The 17278-nt window shown below is 40.5% G+C and overlaps 1 protein-coding gene across 6 annotated transcripts in view; it reads right to left on the bottom strand.

Annotated features, from left to right (window-relative positions):
- Positions 1-17278, bottom strand: part of ZDHHC20 (zinc finger DHHC-type palmitoyltransferase 20) — a 75639-nt gene that overhangs the window by 20797 nt on the left and 37564 nt on the right. For all 6 annotated transcript variants that reach the window (XR_002079618.2, XR_008421596.1, XR_008421601.1 and 3 more), the window contains exons 5-7: positions 10294-10363; positions 8716-8748; positions 7517-7637 (exon numbers count right to left, since the gene is read on the bottom strand). Coding sequence is in view for 3 of the 6 variants with exons in the window: in XM_019447997.2 (XP_019303542.1) it covers positions 7517-7637; positions 8716-8748; positions 10294-10363 (224 nt within the window). In the remaining 3 variants the exon portion in view is untranslated. The remainder of the gene's footprint in view (positions 1-7516; positions 7638-8715; positions 8749-10293; positions 10364-17278) is intronic.

The raw sequence follows: 17278 nt of genomic DNA, 5'->3' as shown, positions 1-17278 counted from the left end.
ACTCAGGACGTATGTTATTTTGAACACCTTCACCCACTGTGCCCACCCCCCGTGCGTTGTCCCTGACAATCACCGATCTGCTCTCTGTGTCTATGAGTTCAAAAAGTTTACATTTAAGTGACAAAAATAGTATTTTTATTTCTCTGACTTATTTCACTTAGTGTAAAGTCCTCCAGACCCATCCATGTGGTCACAAATGGCAGGATTTCCTTCTTTTTATGGCTGAGTAATATTCCATTGTGTACACACACACACACACACACACACACAGAGTTTCTTTATCCATTTGTCCATTGATGGATACTTAGGTTGTTTTCATTTCTTGGCTATTCTAAATAAGCTGCAACGCACACAGGGTTACACATATGTTTTCAAGTTAGTATTTTCATTTCCTTTGGATGAATATCCAGAAGTAGAATTGCTGGATCATACAGTAGTTCTAATTTTTTGAGGAATCCTTATACTGTTTCCATAGTGGCTAAACCAATCTACATTCCCACCAACGGTACATGTATTCCCTTTTCTTTATATCCTCGCCGACACCAGTTATTTCTTATCTTTTGATAATAGTTGCTCCAATAGGTATGAGTTGATGTCTCACCCTGTGGTTTTGATTTGCATTTCCCTGATTAGTGACATTGACCACTTTTTCATGTACCTGCTGGCCATCCATAGGTCTTTGGAAAAATGCCTGTTCAGATCCTCTGCACATTAAAAAAAAAAAAATTTTTTTTTTAACGTTTATTTTTGAGAAGAGACAGAGCATGAGCGGGGGAGGAAAAAGAGGGAGACACAGAATCCGAAGCAGGCTCCGCGCTCTGAGCTATCAGCACAGAGCCTGACACGGGGCTCGAACTCACAGACCGTGAGATCATGACCTGAGCTGAAGTTGTATGCTTAACCGACTGAGCCACCCAGGCACCCCTCCTCTTCACATTTTTATTTTTTTAAATTTACATCCAACTTAGTTAGCATATAGTGCAACAATGATTTCAGGAGCAGATTCCTCAATGCCCCTTACCCATTTAGCCCATCCCCCCCCCACACCCCCTCTAGTAACCCCATTTGTTCTCCATATTTAAGAGTCTCTTATGTTTTGTCCCCCTCCCTGTTTTTGTATTATTTTTGTTTCCCTTCCCTTATGTTCCTCTCTTTTGTCTCTTCAAGTCCTTATATGAGTGAAGTCATATGATATTTGTCTTTCTCTAATTTCACTTAGCATAATACCCTCCAGTTCCATCCATGTAGTTGCAAATGTCCTCTGCGCATTTTTTAATTGTTTTTTTGGCTACTGAGTTATAGGAGTTCTTTGTATATTTTGTCTATTACCCCCTTATCAGATAATATGAGTTGCAAATATCTTCTCCCATTCAATAGGCTGCTTTTTTGATTTGTTAATAGTTTCCTTTGTCTTCGTAGTCTGATGCAGTCCCACCTGTTTACTTTTGCTTTTGTTGCCTTTGGTGTTAAATCTAAAAAACATGGAGGAGCTTACTGCCTATGTTTTAACCTAGGAGATTTACGGTTTCAGGTCTTATGTTCAAGTCTTTAATCTATTTGGAACGGATTTTTGTATGATGGAGGTAGGGATCCAGTTTCATTCTTTTGCATGTGGCTGTCCATGTTTACCAACATTACTTATTACAAAGATTGTCCTTTGCCCACTGTATATTCTTGGCTCCTGTGTCAAAAATTAACTGACCCAAGATTCATGGGTTTATTTCTGGCCTATTCTGTTCCATTGACCTATGTGTCTGTTTTCACGCCAATACCATACAGTTCTGATTACTATAGCTTTGTAATACAACTTGAAATCAGGAAGCATGATACCTCCAGCTTTGTTCTTCTTTTTCAAGACTGCCTTAGCTATTTGGGGTCTTCTGTGGTTCCACATAAACTTTAGGATTGCTTGTTCTATTTCTGTGAAAAATGCCATTGGAACTTAGTTATGGGGTTCACTGAAATCTGTAGATGGCTTTTGGTAGTATGGACATTTTAAGAATGTTAACTCTTCCAGTCCATGAGCACAGTTAACTTTCCATTTGTTTGTGCCTTCGACTGCCTTCAGCAGTCTCTTACGGTCCCCAATGTATAGGTCTTTCAACTCCTCGGTTAAAATTATTCCCTAAGTATTTTGCCCTTTCTGATGCCAGTGTAAATGGGATTGTTTTCTCAATTTCTCTTCCGATAGTTTGTTACTAATACAGAAATGCAACTGATTTTATACCCTGCAACTTTACCAAATTAGTTTCCTAGTTCTAACAGTTTTTGTGAAGTCTTTTATTTTTTTTCTGTTCAAATAATGTTTATTGATAGACTAGTATAAAAAGATGGCTGTGAAAATCATAAGGTATTTTCATTGAGAAGACATATCCACCCTGTACTTCCCAATTCTTAAAAGATACTTTATGAGATTTCTAAAATAATGTAGAGTAAAAGTGTATTTATATCATCCCGGGTTTTTTTGTTTTTTTTTAAATGTTTATTTATGAGAGAGAGAGACAGAGCATGAGCAGGGGAGGGGCAGAGAGAGAGAGAGAGAGAGAGAGAGAGAGAGAGAGAGACAGATTTTGAAGCAGGCTCCAGGCCTGTCAGTACAGAACTGTCAGTACAGAACTGTCAGTACAGAGCCTGACACGGGGCCCAAACTCATGAACCGTGACATCATGACCTGAGCCCAAGTCAGACACTTGACTGACTGAGCCACCCAGGCACCCCAATCATCCTGTTTTTTAAATTTAAATCCAACTTAGTTAACACACTGTAATAATGATTTCAGAAATAGAATTTAGTGATTCATCACTTTCATATAACACCCAGTGCTCATCCCAACAAGTGCCCTCAATGCCCATCACCCATTTAGCCCATCCTCCCCACCCAACACCCCTATAGCAACCCTCAGTTTGTTCTCTATAGTTAAGAGTCTCTTATGGTTTGCTTCCCTCTCTGTTTTTATCTTACTTTTCCTTCCCTTCCCCTCTGTTCATCTGTTTTGTCTCTTAAATTCCACATGAGTGAAATCATATGATATTTTGTCTTCCTCTAACTTATTCTGCTTAGCATAATACACTCTAGTTCCATCCATGTTGTTGCAAATGGCAAGATTTCATTCTTTTTGATTGCCGAGTAATATTACCTTACACACACACACACACACACACACACACACACACACACACCACATCTTCTTTATCCATTCATCAGTCAATGGACATCTGGGCTCTTTCCATAATTTGGCTATTGTCGATAGTGCTGCTTAAACATTGGGGCGCATGTGCCCCTTCAAATCAGCATTTTTGTATCCTTTGGATACATTTTGGTGGAGTCTTTAGGGTATTCTAAACATATGCATTATGCAAACAAAGATAATTGTACTTCTTTCCTATTTGAATTCCTTTTCTTTTTCTTGCCTAATTGCTGTGGATAGGACTTCCAACACATACCATGTTGAATAAAAGTAGCAAGAGTGGGAATCTTTGTCTTCTTTTTTTTTTTTTTAATGTTTATTTTTGAGAGAGAAAGCATATGCAGGAGGAGGCGCGGAGAGACAGGAGATAATCCCAAGCAGGCTCCATGCTGTCAGCGTGGAGCCCAGTGTGGGGCTAGATCTCACAAACTGTAAGACCACGACCTGACTAGAAATCAAGAGTCCAACACTTAACTGACTGAGCCACCCAGGCACCCCAATCCTTATCTTGCTCTTAACCTTAGGGGAAAAACTTTAAGCTTTTCATCACTGACTACGATGTTAACTATGGGCTTGTCATATATGGCTTTTATTGTATTAAGATATATTCCCTCTATAACTACTTTGTTACGAATTTTTATCAAAAATGGACATTGAGGGGCCCCTGAGTGACTCAATCGGTTAAGCCTCTGACTTCGGTTCCGGTCATGATCTCATGGCTCATGAGTTTGAGCCCCGCATCGGGCTTTGTGTTGACAGCTCAGAGTCTGGAGCCTGCTTCGGATTCTGTGTCTCTGTCTCTCTCTCTCTGCCCCTTCCTTGCTCATGCTCTCTCTCAAAAATAAAATAAAACATTTTAAAAAATGGCCATTGAATTTTGTCAAATGTTTCTCTGCATCCAGGGAAATAATCATATGATTTTTTTCCTTCATTTTTTCAATGTGGTGCGTCATGCTGATTGACTTAAAGATGCTGAACCAAACCTGCATCCCTAGAATAAATCCCACTTGATCATGGTATACGATCCTTTTAATGTATTCTTTTTTTAAATGTTTATTTAATTTTGAGAGAGAATGCACCAGCGGCGGGGGGGGGGGGGGGGGGGGGGGGAGGGGAGGGGGGCAAAGAGAGAGGGAGACACAGAATCTGAGGCAGGCTCCAAGCTCAGAGCTGTCAGCACCGAGGCCAACCCACAAACTTTAGGATCATGACCTGAGCCAAAGTCAGATGCTTAATTGAATGAGCCACCCAGGTGTCCCCTTTTAAAGTATTCTTGAATTCAGTTTGCTAATATATTTTTTTGAAGACTTCTATGTCTTTGTTCAACAAGGATATTGGCCTATAATTTTTTTTCCTTGTAGTGTTCTTGTCTACTTTGGGTATCAGGGTAATACTGGCCTTATAAAATAAATTTGGAAGTGTTCCCTCTTCTATTTTTTTTTTTTTTTTTTGGAAGATTCTGAAGACTGGCATTGATTCTTTAAATGTTTGGTTGAATTCACTACCAAACCATCTGGTTTCTGGACTTTTATTTATTGGGAAGTTATTAATTTAATTTTGTTACTAGCAATCTGTTCAGATTTTCTATTTCATCCCGACTCAGTCTTGGTAGGTTGTATGTTTCTAGGAATGTATCCATTTCTTCTAGGCTGTCTAATTTGTTGCTGCATAATTTTTCAGAGCAGTCTCTGACGATCCTTTGCATTTCTGTGGTATCAGCTGTATCCCCTTTCGTTTCTAATTTTGAGTCCTCTTTCTTCCTTGATGGGTGTAGGTAAAGGTTTACCTATTCTGTTTATCTTTTCAAAAAACCAACTTTGGCTTGTATGTTCTTTTTCTAGTTCCTGAAATGTAAAGTTAGGTTATTTGAGATCTTTCTTATTTGTGAGTTTTCCAGTTTTCGTTTTTGTGACTCATTTCTGGTTTTATACCACTGTGTTTTCTGTTTCTTTCGGATGGAGTGTTCTGTATGTCTGTTAAGTCCACCTGTTCTAATGTGTCATTTTCCCCCCACGATTTAAACTGCCTCATTGCTCTAATGTGTCGTTTTAATGCCAATCCTTCCTTATTGATTTTCTGTCTGGATGATCTGTCCATTGATCAAAGTGGGGTACTGAAGTCCCTGCTATCACTGTATTGCTCCTCTTTCTCCCTTTAGGTCTGCTAATATTTGCTCTGTGTATTCAGGTGCTCCCATGTTGGGTGCATATATTCCTTTTTCACATGTCCACCAACTCCCGTCAAACCTTTGCTAAAGCCCGGTCTTCTCACTGAGGCCTACGCTGCTCGCTCTGACACCTGCGTCTGTCCTTGTCACGCCACCCCAAGAAACTTGCCGCATCCCTTACTCTGCTCTACTTTTACTTCTCTTCACCGTGTTTACTTTCTAACACACAGTAGGATTTACTTATTTATTACGTGTATATGCCTTCCTCTTCTCAAAAATAAGTTCTATAAAAACAGGACTCTGTTTTGTTCACTGATTTATCCGAAGTGCCTAGAACACTGCCTGGTACATAATAAGTACTCAATAAATATTTGTTGAATGAAGAAAAAGATTTAAGTTTACTAGCGTTTCCTTACTCATAGTGAATCTGAAGGAGTTAAAAATATTTATTCTTTAATTAATAAATCATTATATGCAAACACTGGAGTTTCTGATAAAAAATGTAAAATTCTATAATTTAGACTTTATTCACCTGGCACTAAATCCTTTACTTAAACAGGGCCACTGAACAGGGTTAAGAGGGTTGTTAACTGAACAAAGGTGCTCAGAAGCAGGGGAACAACAGAACCCCAAACTCGGTGGGCTGAGGCCACACAGAACTGGGTGCTTTCTTCTAATATGCACAAAGGCACTGCAGGTGCCAGCATCCCCTGGTTTTCAATGCCCCAAGTCGAAAACATCCAAAAATGTTTTAGGGAAAGTCCTTGTAAAATATCTTAGCTATTTCCTGGATAAATAATTGTGCTTGATGACTGAGGCTTTAATTATGTTACGTCCAAGGAACGCTATGAAAAGCAACTCACAGTGGAAAGTAGCCGGATGCTGAAACAGAAAAAATCTACGTTCAAATTCCGGCTGGTTACCTAACTCGTCCACCCTCAGTTTTCAGCTCTGAAAATGGGAATGGCAACAGCTCCTTCTGCATTAACTTCATTTTCTTATTTTCTGTATTCTTGGCGCACTGGCACCTGGGGCCTTGCTGACTGAAGAGAGGCTGCCTCTCCCACAGCTTTCCGGTCCTTAAGTGACAGCAAGGAATAAACCTGTTTGCCTATGACAACCTAACCAATCCAGAGTTCATACGCCAAGCCACCTCCTCTCCCTGGCTGTCACTCCCCAGGAGACAATACTGCCCTGCCTTCACCACTCCACGGGAAGGTGAACACAACCCAGGGACTACAGACATTATTCAAACTGGCTCACCCTAAATCTGGTCACCCTGCCTGGTGCTTCCCACGTGGTCCTGCATGGCACGGTGGGCCCCTCCCCTCAGACACCGTGAGCAACAAACTTCCTTTTCAATGGTACCTAATCAGCTCCCGATTGGCTGGCTTCAACATGCCTGAGCAGTTCAGTCATAAAACCTACATTTTAAAACCTCTCAATAGAATTTTTAGGAAGGATAAATACAAAGTACTTTTTGACCACAATAATCCCCTCTTCAAAATCAAAGATTTAAATGTGAAAACAAAACTAATTAAAATGCCAATGGAAAAGGAAAACCTGGGTCAATATTGTATAAATGTATAGTGAACAGACTAAAGCCAGAAGTCATAAATGAAAAGCATGGCTTTTAAATAAATAGGAAAACCAGAAATCATAAAAATACTGCTTTAAAAATATAAAACTTCGATTTGACAAAAACAAAACAGGGTTGTAAGATATAAACTGAAAACGTGGAAAAAAACCTTTGCAACTCATGATAGAAAAAAGATTAACATCTACAGAGGCAGGAAGCAGGTTAGTGGTTATTTCGGGTATTGGCAATTTCACTTTTATTACTGTAATACTGCAGTAAGTCTCTTCAACTCAACTAAAAGCAATTACTTCCCTAAAACTGGTATATCTACTGTTACAATATTGGTGAAAATAGTTTGGATCACTAAAGTTCACTGTATCTTATTTACTATCCATTTATATACAAATAAACATAAACATATGAAGGTAAATTATAACCGATCTCTTTCTGATCCATTATAAATTCCATCTAGTAAAACTGAAATGAAGTGTATCTATTTATAATAAAGAATGAAGGAATTCTTTATGAATATAGCATCTTAAAAAGTCTTAAATATATGTTTTAAGATAGAAAAAAGACTTACCGTCCAAAATTTTATAAAGTACTGTAAAACTGTTGTAGCCACAAAAAGGCAATAGAACAAGGAATACAATAAAAACAGCAGGAAGAATTTGTAATTAGAAAATCCCACACAGTTATTCACCCTAGAAGAATACAAAAAGTCACACTGTAAAAATATGACAAACCACAAACTCACAGAAACAAAAAACAGAATGGTGTTTTCCAGGGCTGCATGGGGCAGGGATGGGCACAGAACCTTAGCTGTGCAGGATGAAAAGTTCTGAACGCTGGGTGCACAACAATGTGAACGTACTTTGTACCTCCTGAAGTGTACACTTAGAAATGGTTAAGATGGCAAATTTTACGTTATTTTTTAAACCATAATAAAAACAACAACACATATGACAGATAAAAAACTTAATCATTATTACTTGGAAATGAGCCATTTGGGAAGTAGGAGAAGCAGTGTCTTCATTGTGGATGTGTGTTTTTAATAAATTCTATGAGGAATTTGGAATTTATTTTATTTTATTTTATTTCTGAGAGAGAGAGAGAGTGAGTGAGAGGAAGAGGGAAAGGACACAGGGAGAGGGAGAAAGAATCTTAAGCAGTCTCCAAGCTCAGTATGGGGCCCAACACGGGCCTTGATCTCACGACTGTGAGATCATGACCTGAGCCGAAATCAACAGTTCAGACACTTAAACGCCTGAGCTATACAGGTGTCTCAAGCAATTTGGAATTTTGATGTTTAATTCTTTTTTTTTTTTTTAATTTAATGTATTTATTCTGAGAGAGAGAGAGAACGAGCAGGGGAGGGGCAGAGAGAGAGGGAGAGAAGAATCCCAAGCAGGGTCCGTGCTGTCAGTGTGGAGCCCGGGGGGGGGGGGCGGCGCGGAGGGGGTTTGATCCCACGAACCGCGAGATCATGCTCTGAGCTGAGATCAAGAGTGGACACTTAACTGACAGCCGCTCAGGTGCCCCAATGTCAATTCTTATTATGTACTTACTTGGGTTAATACATCAGATTTATAGTTAAAGGAATACATTTAATATAAACAACTACATACATATATATTGCATATAAATGACTACATCAATCTTGATATCTATGAGTAATTACACTGACCTTCAAAATTTAAAAATGCTGAGGTAAATTACTCTCAATTGTCTCCTTCCCACCTCTCCACCCCCAATGAGATTTCCTCTATTTTTTATACATACCAAGGACAGTGATGATCCATCTTAAGAATACATCTAAAAAACAAATAAGCGTAAGAAAATCCTTATAAAAATTCCCCTAATTCTAATTGCTCATAATTTTCTTCTTCTTTGGCTTAAATTTTTACCTTCACAAATAACATCTTAGAAGAACCAACCCAGTGAACATTAGGTTCGAAAATATTTCTGATATTTCGCCAAGTACTTTTACAGGTAAGAAATAATGATTTTTTAATACTGGGAATTCAGTTGTGCACAGTCAGCTGCTTTGAACCACATCAAATGATATTTTAATATACTGATATGGTACATGTAACACTAGGTCAATTAGACAGGCCCAGCTTACAAATTAGCTGAGGGAGATAAAATGAAACACAGAAATCCGTAGGCTGTTTTAACCACATGCAAGACATAAAAATAAAACCATAGGAACAAATATGTTAAAATATTACCAATGATGGGCTAGTAGATGGTTATTTTTCCCGCACAATTCACAAAATTGGATTCCATAGGTGAGCACGACTATGCTTTTATAATTAAAAAAACCCCTCCAAATCTGCCTCCCCGCCAATACACATAATCCAGATTTGTATGAAGTCAGAGCAGAGAACATCTCAGATACAGCCATCTCCCCTATCTAGAGTTGCTTCTCCTCGTCTCAGCTCCCAGCAGTCACCCATGGTCTGGAAGCAGATGATCGTCTGACGCACCCAGAAGGTCAGCGGCGGCCAGACGCTACGTCACAGGGTCTACGTCACCCACCTCCCTTCATCTCTTCCCAGTTGGGGTAGGTACACGGTAAGACATTTTTAGAGAGTCCACATTCACATACACTTATTACAGCCTATTGTCATAACTATTGTTTTATTATTAGCTACTGTTGTTAATTTCTTACCGTGCATAATTTAGGAGTTAAATTTTTTCATATAGTTATGTATGTATAGGAAAAAACATAGTATATATAGTTTCAGGCATTCACTGGGGATCTTGGGACATATCCTCAGACAGATAAGAGGGGACTGCTGTAACATAAGAAATGAATAAACTAATACCCAGAATGTTAAACAACCTAACTACAGCTCAAGGACTAGCAGAGATTCCTAAACTATAGATCTTTCCTTCAACACACTATCTTCTCAAAAGTGCACATAAAATAAAATCTTTCAAATTTTTCTGGGAATGATGTCACAGACAGTAACTGAAAACAGTAGGTTTGTGGTTTGTTATGTTTTAATATTAACAAGATAAACAAGAATATTGTCATGATAGTCTTTTTAATCTGCGAGCTAAGGTTATCTTTCTCGAAGGGGTCATTACTTGCTCATCAATGTTACATTAGGCGTAAGCATAGGAAGTATATTTAAAAAACATTCTATCAACTAGTACAGGAAGCGAGATTACTTCAAAGTATATTCTAGCTTATATAAATGTTTTTGTTAGCTCAGCATACATAGCAAGTAATTGGAGAGGATGAAGCGTTTTTGCTAAGCATAAAGCATACAAAATATTGCATCCCCTACTATTCTCCCGTCACCAATGTGCAGTGCTAGGGTTAAACGAAAACAAATGAGTCATACTTACATGTCACATGCTGAGCAGTGATGTGCCCGGTCAGGTTTAATCAACTGACATCTCTCACAATATCTGATGGCTACATTTAAGAATTAAAAGGAAACTGTTGAAGGATGTACAAGCTGAATTTGACTATAACATTTGCTTTCATTCTTTTACAAATAACTGTGAAACTGGCAACTAATCATTTAAAAAAAAAACTTAATGTTTACTTATTTTGAGAGAGAGAGAGAGAGAGAGAGCGAGCGAGCCAGGGAGGGGCAGAGAGAGGGAGAGAGAAATCCCAAGCAGGCTCCGCCCAATGCAGAACTCACAAACCATGAGATCGTGACCTGAGCTGAAACCAAGAGTCGGACGGATGCTCAACCGACTGAACCACCAGGTGCCCCTCAAAAGTACTTTTTAAAACCATTATTATGGACGAATAACGACAATATCATCATAGTTAGATGCTCACTGTTCTCTGTGTGACGGCCTCCAAAGCAAACAGATTGTACCAACTTGGCAACAAGGCCAAGGGTCTCTCGCAAACTGTTGAAACTTTTACAGATTAGAGCAATTAAATGGTAAATACTCTACTTGATGTTCTAAGTGTAGTGGGCTTCTTTGGGGCGTATCTGGTATCTGCCTGGTCGAAAAGCCACTCTCTCCTCCTCTCAGGGACAAGTTCAGACCACCCTTCCCCCTTCTAGTTCGTGCTCTCTCCCCCGCGGACGCAGAACAGAGACGGAGCCCTGGAGCTGGGAAACACGCGACGGTGACAGTCTGCCACGTGACTTGGGGAAAAAATGAAAACTCATTTGGAGGCAGACAGTGTTTGATTTCAAACAGATCTGCAGGAACAAGAAGAAACAAGCTCCACGGAGTCCCAGCTTTGGCTCTCCAATTCTGGTTCCAGTTCTGTCTTGCAGTCCTGCCCTTAAGATACTGGAAATACCCACCAATTCCTGACACCATTTCATATTTTTCAGTAGTTTTTTGGGGTGAGAGTTAAAAGCCTAAGTTGCTGCCTATTCCTTGTGATCCTATTTGTTTGAGCCTATTTCCTGTACTATTACTGTTTGTTTCCTAGCACAGAAAATAGGTTCAACTAAAAATTTAAATTAACGATACCCTCTAAAAATTGCACGTACGCGGTCATGTGTTACAATCTTTTTGGAAGGAAATTTGGGAGCGTCTATAAAAACTCAATATGTATATGTTCTCTGACCCAGGATTTCTACTTCTAGAAAATTCTACAGACATGTTCACTATAGCATTATTTTTAACAATAAAATATTATGAATTACTTAAATTATGTAAATGGCTAGGCATTTTATATCTATCCATACAGTGGAATACTATGCAGACTTTAACGAGAATTTTCCATACAAAATACACATGTACCCTAAATTGGAAAAATGCAAATATATCAGATGAAAAAAAGCAAACTGTGGAACAGTTTGAATATACAGCATGTTTCGCATCTCTAAGGGAAATAAGTATGTTCTTTTCTCTTCACATATCCCAATAAAATATATCCACCTTCTAGAGGTGAATTAACATGTAAGAGAGACAAAGTGCTATTCTCAAGTTTTGAAGCAATGTTATACTTGCTAAAAGGCACTATCCAGGTAACTAAATCTGTATTGGTTAATACCTATCCACTCTAGTTGCTGAAATATATTAATTGCATGTAAGTTTTGTAATACTCTGCCAAGTGTGAAAATTTTCTGCAAGGATATAAGGGTCCCCCTGGAGAACACTGCCAGGGTGAAGGGCAACCTCACTTTTCATTTGGTGCCCTAAAAGTTTTTTTTTAAATCATGTGCATGTATTACTTTTGTAATTTCAACAAAAACGTCTTTAAAATGAAGGGGATGTAGGTAAATACCCACTCCTTAAATGAGTAAGCCGTACTACACTGAGGGCCTTCTAGAGGGCCTTAACCCCATCACCGGGGTTGGACACTAGGGAGGTAAAACCAGACAATGTAGAAAAGTAAAGCTTTAGGACCGTAGGAATGTGCTAGCTGATCTCTCCATTCAACAGATGAAAAACACCCCAAAGTCGAGAGGAAGTAATCTGCCCAAAGGCTAAACACAGCTGAACTGACGGTTAAGTAAGATGATGAGGGTCAAGAGTATCTTAGTTTCTTTTTCCCCTATTCTTCTACTCAAAATTCTGAGATGGTAATTTTGCCCTGAGAGGAGACTAAACTGAACAGACTTTTTTTTTTTTTTTTCAGTTTTTATTTATGTGTTTTGAGACAGAGACACAGTGTGAGTGGGGGAAGGGCAGAGAGAGAGAACCCCAAGCAGGCTCCGCGCTGTCAGCGCAGAGCCCCGTGCGGGGCCCGAACTCACAAAACCGTGAGATCATGACCCGAGCTGCCACGGAGAGTCAGACGCTTAACCGACCGAGCCAGCCAGGCGCCCCTGAACAGACGTTTGAAGACGACTTGTGGTGGATCTTGAGGACTGAGTGGATAGAGGAACCGAGGAAAAGGAAGCAATCAGCAAACTTCTAGGTCAGCTTCTGGTCTAGGGCACCTAGATGAACGAGCGGCAAACCACCGAAGGGAGCCCAGGTGAGGGCGGGCCGGCCGGGTGGCCTGGGGTAGGTGTTTTTCGTGGATTCATTCTCTCACCCATTCATGCAGCAAGTACTGTATTCAGAGAGTTTCTGCCACGTGGCAAATACTGCTTGACGGTATTAAAGTCTGAATTGATGCGTCCAGTTCTGTCTGGGTTTGTAGGTTTGGATAATAGGTGGCTCAAGGACAGCTGTCCTGGGGGAGGCCTGGGAAGACGATAGAGCAGCACGACCCCGAGCTCACCTCATCCCACGGACACCCACCGATCACAGACACATCGGTGCAAGAAACCCAGAACAGGAACCAAGCGGGAGATGCTGAACTGGGCGGCGCAGGCCACGGAGAGTGTGGAGCCTTAAATGATGGGTCCCGGGCCCCCAGGGGGAGAGGGCTACACCTTCTTCCCTCTGCATCCCCGGGGAGGACGCTGCAGCCCTGGGGCAGGGAGGTGGGAGGCCTCCAGGCAGACAAGCAATCCTCGAGTGTAGCTGCAACTCCGCCCATGTACCCGACATACAAGAAAGGGTCTGGGATACAAGGGAGTGCTGGTGTGACAGTGTCCTTGAATCTGCTCTGATTCATATGAGGAAAGTGAACTCATTCTTGAAAACCATTAAAGAAAACAAATTGAGACATAATAAACGAATGATCACAATAGCACGGTGTCAGAATTCCATAACTGAAAACAAAAGTTGGAGGAACAGTACAAAAAGAATTGGGGCAGGGCACCCTTGTGAAGTTAAGAAATAGAAAAAAAAGGGGCGCTTGGGTGGCTCAGTTGGCTGAGCATCTGACTCCTGAATTTGGCTCAGGTCATGATCCCAGGGTCGTGGGATCAAACCTCGTATGGGACTCTACACTGAGAATGGAGCCTGCTTAAGATTCCCATTCTCTCTCTCTCTCCAAAAAGAAAAACAAAAAAAAGAAAAAAAATTAAATTTAATTAAATTTAAAAAAAAGAAAAAAATTTAGGAGGATGAATAATCATTCAAGGATGCAGAACAGAACTATACTAGAAAAGCAAAAAGAAGAAAGCTTCTCAAGAAGTCAGAGGGCAAAAGCCACTGAGCTCAAGTAGGGAGAATGGCGGCCAGCTGTCTGGAATCACATGGGAAGGAGCACAGACCCTGGGTACAGACAGCTTACCAGAGGATCTAACTCAAAATATAATAGTAGTTAGAGTATCAACAGAACCAAATTTTTGTTGTGACTGTTGTTTTAAGTTTATTTATTTTGAGAGAGAGAGTATGTGAGTGGGGGAGGGGCAGAGAGAGGGGCGGGGAGCGGGGAGAGAATCCCAAGCAGCCTCCTCGCTGTCATCACAGAGCCTGATGCAGGGCTTGAACCCACGAACTGTGAGGCCGGGACCTGAGCCGAAGTCAGTAGCTGGATGCTTAACCGACTGAGCCACCCAGGTGCCCTGAAATTTTTGTTGTTGTTTTTAAGAGAGACATACTTTGACGCATACCTGAAAGCAGAAGGAAGAAGTTGGTTGTAATGTATTAAGTGGAGAAGCAAGAGTTTTAGGAGAAAACTGGGGGAGAAGAGAAGAAAAAGGTCAGCAATCTCCATGCAAATATAAGAAAGGACGAGGGGTGCCTGCGTGGCTCAGTTGGTTAAATGTCTGGCTCTTGATTTCAGCTCAGGTCATGATCTCACGGTTCATGAAGTTAAGCCCCACGTCAGGCCCTATGCTGACAGTGCAAAGCCTACTTGGGATTCTTTCTCTCCGTCTCTGCCCCTCTACCGCCCTCTTCTCTCTCGAAATAAATAAAATCAACATTAAGAACAAAAAGGACAGGAACACAGACACCAAGAGGAAACTGATAAGCTCTGGAAAAGCCAGCCTGTAAGGGTGTGGTGACAGTGCACCGTGCTGGGAGCAGCAGGGACTCTGTCACCAGTCAGGTGAGATGCCAGTTCTCCCACCAACCGCGTGACCCTGGGTCAGTAACTCACTTTCTACGGCCTCAGTTTCCTCCTGTGTAAGTGCAAATAATACCACGTGTAAGGGATTGCCGTGCAGAGTAAATACAAAATCTTCTACAACATATCAGATTCTCAATAAAGCAGGTGTTATTCATAGGATAATAAAAATTATTTCTGGTAAATATATGATTACAATTCCTGATAAAATAGAAATTCGGACTATGATGGGAAAAATCATGGAGAGAAGGCTAGTTAGATTCCCAAGTGCACAGACGGTGCGACACTAGGACTGGGATGGCACAGAGAAGGTCAGCAAGGCCCCCGCACGAGAGTGACGTGCAGGGAGCGCAGGAGCGGTCCCAGAGGAGGGACAGATTCATTCAACCAAAACCTACCGAGGGCCTATTAATGAGACACTTCGTTAGGGACCACGGGAGAAACTCCTGACTGCCAGACTCTTAGAATCAGGTCGAGGAGGTGAGATAAACAGAAATGACTATGAGGCTGTGATTTGTGATCGACAAGGTAAGAATTTGAGAAGTTCCAAGCACTTTTAAAAATTACTTCTTGTTCAAGTGAATAGAACTGGGTGAAAAGTAGACATTAAAACTTACACTGGATTTAAAGAGGAAAAAATAATCATTCTAGGCAGAGGAAAAGACATTTCAAAAAGGTGGGGAAAGACAGAGTGCTTCAGCACAGAGTTGATGCAGGGAAACATTGTGGGACAAAGGGAGAGAGACGTTGGTTGGATCCACCCTGTGGAGACTAAATTTTGTTTGTTTGATGGATAGATAATAATATGTCCACATGGTTCAAAAAGACCGAAGAGGAAGTGAGTGAAAAGCTTCCCTTCTGCCCCCGGAGATCCTTCCTGTGGAGGCAGCTCTGTCACTTTCATTCGTCTCTGGTCTATGAAAGGTCCACTTCCTATAATACGTGTTCCTGTAATTTTGTTTTTTAAAGAATGAATAGATTTGACTTCTACAACAAGAAAAAAGAATAAAAGTCCCCAAAGTTTGGAATTCTAAGCAGCTGAAGTGCAGTATGAAACAGTGCTCCAGAGCCAGGACTCTGCCTGTCGTCAGAAGGTAAGAAGCTGTAAATCTCAGACCTTATCACTCGGGGACTTTGGACCCCTCATTGTGCCTCATGTCCTCATCTCTAAAATGAGGACAAGTGCATCACCTACCTCAGGGTTGTCCCGAGGATTAAATAATCACCAGCAAAGTGTGTAAGACTGAATAGATGAAGGATATTATTCAGATTAGAGGAAAGTCATTATAATTAATGAAAAATAATAAAGCTTAAAGTGTAAAGATTTTACATCAGTGGCTATTAACTCTTCAGGACACATGTACTGCTCTGAAAATCAGATGATCTTGCTATGAATGGGCTACTCTGAAAGCTACACGTACCCACAACTTTGCATATTATCTCAGGATTCATAAATTCTTCAAAATCTTGGATTTTAGGTTAAGAATGTCTAATCTACAGAACTAGAAGAGCAAATAATTATTGTAAACCACACTTTTCATGATTGACTAGAAAAAGGATTATTTTATATTAGCTATCATTTACTGAAAATTTATAATTACATACCAAGATCTACACTAAATGCACATCTCATTTACGTATCTCACTTAATATTTCCACTAACCCAAAGACGGAGATATGTTTAGCCTTGTTTTAAAATAAGGACACAAGCACTTACAAAGCTAGTGACTCTCACTACACTAGTAATAGAAAAGCTGGGGTCTGATCTGATATTCACGTTTTCGTTATGTATGGCAATGTATTAGTCATACAAAATGAATAGTATTAAACGCACGAAAAATTTAAAAATCAAATACCCCCTCCTAAAATCTGGTACAAACTTTGTACTTCCTTAGTCACAACTTGTATGTGACTATACGAAAGTAAAGTTCCTTTTGCTTCCCCGCGGAGTTCAGCAGCATAGTGGGTTCTAGGGCCACAGCACCTCGATTTTATTCCAATTTTTCACATAGTCTCTGTCTGACCTTGAACAAGTTATCAACCTCTCTGTGTCTCAGTCTCCTCGCCTGTAAAATGAAGACAACAGTGTCTACCGCACAGGGCTGTTGTGAAGTTTAAATGAGTGTGTGTAAAGCACTCAGAACTGAATAACTGTCGGCCATTACAGTATCTACTATTTGAACAAACTCAGGAGGTACGTAATACATAACGTAAAACAATTTCCTATGTTGAAGTGACCACACTGGTCACTCAGAAATTCATCCCTGTCGTAAGACTCCCACCTGAGAAAAGGAAGGTGCTGGAGCAGTCACCCACCTCAGTGCAGGAAGCGGGACAGCGGAAATACCAGTGGCTTTGGAACCAGACTAACCTGAGTTCAAATTCTGGCTCCCTGAATAGTAGTTTTAAAAACTGAACAGAGAGCACCCGGGTGGCTCAGTCGGTTGAGCGCCCAACTCTGGCTCAGGTCGAACTCATAGTGAGTTTGAGCCC

The sequence above is a fragment of the Panthera pardus genome, unplaced genomic scaffold (genome assembly GCF_024362965.1).
Source record: "Panthera pardus isolate Hobbes unplaced genomic scaffold, ASM2436296v1 HiC_scaffold_1, whole genome shotgun sequence".
NCBI lineage: Eukaryota > Metazoa > Chordata > Mammalia > Carnivora > Felidae > Panthera > Panthera pardus.
The sequence above is the reverse complement of the archived record's forward strand: the minus strand, read 5'-3'. Positions and strand labels throughout refer to the sequence as shown.